Source organism: Bison bison, unplaced genomic scaffold, assembly GCF_000754665.1.
Source record: "Bison bison bison isolate TAMUID 2011002044 unplaced genomic scaffold, Bison_UMD1.0 scf7180017864199, whole genome shotgun sequence".
Classification (NCBI taxonomy): Eukaryota; Metazoa; Chordata; class Mammalia; order Artiodactyla; family Bovidae; genus Bison; species Bison bison.
Window position 1 is genome coordinate 1,142,113 of NW_011494771.1, and position 4,690 is coordinate 1,146,802.

Consider the following 4,690-nt stretch of genomic DNA (forward strand, 5'->3'; position numbering starts at 1 on the left):
GCGATCGGCCGGCCGAAGGGACCGGGGCCGGGCGTCTGCGCCGCCACCAGGGAGCCGCCGCCGAAACCCGCGATGGAATAATGCCCAGCGGCCCGCCCGGTCCCGGTGAGTTGCGGGGCCCTCGGGCGGGCTCGGCGGGGCCGCACGGGGGTCTCGTCGGCGCCTCCTTGCTCGGCTCCCGCGCAGAGAGGCGCCGGCACGGGGACGCCGGGCGGGTCCCGGCTCCATTCGCGCTGGGGTACTGGCCGTGGGCTTCGCAGGGCCGGGCTCGGCCGTCTGGGGGGCTGAGGGTCTGCGCCCCCCGAGGCGCGGGGGTGGGGAGGGTGGGACCACCCGTGGGGGTTTGGCGCGCCCTCCCGGAGAGGGGTCCAGGCCCCGCCGATCGGGCGCCCTCCCGGCCGACCGCGGCATTGTCTCGGGCGCGGCGGAGGAAAGTTCCCCGCCGTTTCTGGAGCCACCGGCCCGGCCCCCGGCCCCCGGCCCCCGGCCGGGACTCGGCGCTGCCAGGCAGGCCCTAGACCACTTGGCTTACAGCGAACGAAACTAAAGAGAAAAATAAAAAAAAATCCATTCGGGGCTTGGGGTTTGTTCCCGGGAAGCCAGGAAAGTGGCTTGTGTTTTTCTCCTTGTACCATTTGGAGACCTGCTGCATTTTCTGAGAGCGACGTGAAGTTTCAAACAAACAAACAAAAAAAACTCTCTGGCGTCTGGTATTCTGCGGTTTCATACATCCCGAGTGTTCTTCCCGGGCATTCCTAAAGCGGTTTCCTTCAATAATTAATTTTTCCACTAGCGCAGGCGGATGGAGGGCCAACTTCAGACCATCCTCAGCGTGACCTCAGCTTTACCCGCACTAATCAGAGAGAGCAAGAACTTTCTCCCGCTTTTTCCGCATAGACTCTGTCAGGTTGTCTTGGCACATTGGATCCTGGAATGACAGCCGGGCACGGATTGCTGAGTAATGTTCGGGATTGTAAAACATAGTTCAGTGTTGAGGCCAGTTTTGTCTCTCCATCAGAGTGCAGCCCAGGGCTTTCCCGTTTTGCAGTTGGAGATTCACCTTATAACAGATAGATCTTAGATGCAGATCTTCTGGAAGCGGCAAATCTCAACAGTTTAGGAAGAAACAGGACGTTTGAGAGCAGTTGTTGCTGCCCCTTCTAATTATTCCTGCAGCCAGAAGAGGTGACTGGGACTTATGGAAAGTCACATGGCCAGGGCTCAGACTCCCTGACCAGTGCTCCTTACACCATCAGTTTCTGGCCTGTGTCAGCCATGAAACATGTCTTCTTGGCATTGTAACTTTCATCATTTTTAGTGCCTTCTCTTGTTTTGTCTTATCTGTTACTGCTGCTATTTCTGAGATATGCAGTTACCTCAAACTGCTTATTTTGAGATAAGAGTAAGAGAAGAAATTCCCTAACCCGTACTATTCAGTCACTAAATGGATTTGGAGCTTCAGTCACCAAATGGATTTTTTTTTCCCCCCAGAAATTGGGTTTGAAATATAAAATGGGTGGCTTCTTCTATGGGGGATGACTTTTCTCTATTTTGTTCTTTTGTATGAAGTAGAAACTCCCAGGTCCAGAAAAGGGCAGTGTCTTAGCACATAATATACTCTGTGATGTTCTCTAGGCTTGACTTCCAGCCCCGCTGTATCTTGTGAGCTCGGCAGCCCATCTATTTTTCTCCCTATGAGAGCTCCAAAGGGCTGGTTTTTCATTTTTAGTAGGCGATGATGTTGGAGAGAAAGGACTTTTTCGAAAGCTTGCCATTTGGTGAAGGAAACTGAAATTCTCTCCACCTCCCCACTCCTCACCAGCCACAGGGAGCCAGATTTTGCAAACGCAGTCACCGTCTTGCAGGCCCCCATGTGAATGTGTACATTCAAATAGGACCCTCCCTCACCCTTCTTGAGGATGCACCTCCCAGCGGGCCTCTCCACACTGAGCCCAGGAGGCTAAAGTCTAGAGCAGCTGTGTTTGCACCTTCCCAGGCCATGTACCTGTCCGTAGCCTGTTAGAAGCCAGGCCCCACAGCAGGAGGTGAGTTTCAGGGTAGAGGTTTTACACCTGTGTTAACAGCTGCTCGGCCTTGCTCGCATGACCACCTGAGTTCTGCCTGTCAGATCAGTAGCAACATTAGATTCTCATAGGACCCCAGACCATCCGTATTGTGCTTGAATCATTCTGAACTCCACCCCCCGCTCTGATCCATGGAAAGATTATCTTCCATAAAACCAGTCCCTGGTGCCAAAAGGGTTGGGGACCGCAGGTCTAGAGGAAAGGCAGGAGCCTATGTTACCTGGAAGCTCATCGTTACTGTATTTTCCCTCCAAGTTCTCAGTGTCTTGGACTGGATCCCATGTCCCCGTTCTCGTTTTTCCCTCCTGTGTATCTCCTTCCCGCTTCTCTCCCAGCCACTCTGTCCGCGTGGGCTGGAGAGCAAGTCTTTTCTGTGGGCTGTGTGACTGAGGCCCCATGTCAGCGATGGTGACAGTGTCTCTAGCATTTATTGAGCCTTTGCACTGTGCCCTGGGTCTGCCCCCTCCTAAGAAGTGCCAAGGAGGAGAGGGAGCTGCTTCTTTGGGAACCTTGCCCAGAAAGGACATCACTTTTCAGATTCATCTGGAACCTGAGTCATTCTTTCATTCATTTTGTGCACATTTGCTAAGTGGCTCCCCTGTGGGAGGTGCCAGGAGCGCAGAGATGGATAGGATCCTGTGTTCAAGGCCTTCTATTTCCAGCCTCATCTCTCAGGGTCAGCCTTGTGCTTTCTCTTTTAATTAGTCCATTCAGCAAGGCTGTACTGAGTGCTTCATGCTAAGCACTGGGTGAAGTCCTGACAATACAGTGATGAATAAGATAGACCTAGCCTCGCCCTCCTGGGGCTCACATTCCAGAACAAAGGAGAAGGTAATTTCTAATGAATGAAAGATGCTAGCGCTTGTTATTAAAGAAACACCAGGGATCAAAATGATGACTGAAGTGAAGAGGGATGCGGAGTAGGGATGGCCCTAGTTTTGCCGGGGAAAGACCTCTCAGAGTCTGAAGAATCGAGAAGAAACTGGCCTGGGCGGAGAGGTTGCTGGAGAGGGGGCATTCCACACAGGGAGCTCAGAGTATGCAGGGTTCTCTGCATGAAAGAGCTCAATGTGATCCCAGAAGTGAGGAAAGTGGGGCGATGAACAGGATGGAGTGTGAGGGAGCGACAGGGAGGATGCTCGGGGGTGAGGGTGAGGTTTCAGAGGGAGGCAGGGGCATCATGCTGGGGATAATCACCCCTACCAAGTACAAAGAGGAACTGATGAATATAGGCTCAGGAGTGGGGTCTGATTGACATTTTAAGGAGATTACTTTTATAAGAGTGGATCACAGGGGGCGAAGAGCAGAAGCAGAGAGATAGGCATGTAAATAAAATTGCAGGCAGATTCTTCACCATCTGAGCCACCAGACAAGCCCATGTTAGGTATGCGTGTGTATGTGTTATATAATGATAAATAGTGTATTAGTTTCTTCTTGATGCCATAACAAATTGCCACAAACTTGGTGGCTTAAAACACCACCAGTTTGTTCTCCTTTAGTGCTGGAGTTCAGAAGCCTGAAATGGGTCTGATGTCAAGGTGTGGGCAGAACTCTTTTTTCTGGAGGCTCCAGAGAATGATCTGTTCCCTCGTCTTTTCCAGTTTCTAGAGGCTTCCTGCATCCCTTGGCTCCTGACCCTTTCCTCCAGCTTCAAAGCCAGCAATGTTGGTCCTAGTCCTTCTCATGCTGCCATCTCTGGTTCTCTCTTCTTTTCCACTTTTGAGGACCCTTTTGATTACAGCAGCCCTCCTGTATAATCTAGAATGAAAGTGTTAGTCGCTTAGTTGTGTCTGACTCTTTGCAACCCCAAGGACTGAAGCCCACCATGCTCCTCTGTCCATAGAATTCTCCAAGCAAGAATACTGGAATGGGTTGCCATTTCCTCCTCCAGGGGATTTTCCCTACCCAGGGGTCAAACCCAGGTCTCCTGCATTGCAGGCAGATTCTTTACCCCTGAGCCACCTGAGAAGCCCTAGAATAATCTCCCTATTTTAAGGTCAACTGATTAGTGACCTTATTTCCATCTTCAGCCTTAGTTCCCTGTTGCCGGGTGACCTGTGTAGCCTAACACATTCACAATTCCTGGGGATTTGGGACGTGGACATCTTCGCAGGCTGGTAGGGGAAGATGTTATGGGGGCTGTGGGGCAAGGCCCCTAACCCAGTGAGGGAGGGGAAGCCAGGGACATCTTCCTTGAGATAGTGGTACCTGTATGGAAGTCAGTCTCTACTTGTATCCTCACCGCCCTTCCAGGTGTTTCACTGTCTTGCTGAGATTTATTCATTCCTCCATTCAAGGTCTTGTCGATGCCCGGCTTTACGTGGGGAGTCAGAGTTGAGGATTCATTTCGCTGCACATCCTTCAGGCTGCGGGCCAGATTGTTCACTTGCAACTCAGGACACTCACTTTTTTTTTATCCCACCTCATGAATCAGTTAAACTGACCAACCTATGAACACCCTCCCCCAGCCACCCTACCCCGCATCCACGAAGGAGTGGAGACTGAGGGGGCTTGGTCCTCTCTTTAAAATTGCCTGGGGTTGATCTCCTGGGACGGCAGGAACCCAAACATGGTTGCCTTTTGTACAGATAAAACCTCGGTTCCTG

At 51.9% G+C, this 4,690-nt stretch overlaps 2 protein-coding genes across 3 annotated transcripts in view; one reads left to right on the forward strand and one right to left on the reverse strand.

Annotated features, from left to right (window-relative positions):
* LOC104991744 (collagen alpha-1(III) chain-like) overlaps positions 1–2,316 on the reverse strand; it is a 3,634-nt gene extending 1,318 nt beyond the window's left edge. Inside the window, exons 1-3 of the mRNA XM_010844336.1 lie at positions 2,305–2,316; positions 855–928; positions 3–543 (exon numbers count right to left, since the gene is read on the reverse strand). Of these exons, the coding sequence (XP_010842638.1) occupies positions 3–543; positions 855–928; positions 2,305–2,316 (627 nt within the window). The remainder of the gene's footprint in view (positions 1–2; positions 544–854; positions 929–2,304) is intronic.
* ASAP1 (ArfGAP with SH3 domain, ankyrin repeat and PH domain 1) overlaps positions 23–4,690 on the forward strand; it is a 340,720-nt gene continuing 336,052 nt past the window's right edge. For both annotated transcript variants that reach the window (XM_010844319.1, XM_010844320.1), the window contains exon 1: positions 23–105. The gene's annotated coding sequence lies outside the window, so the exon portion shown is untranslated. The remainder of the gene's footprint in view (positions 106–4,690) is intronic.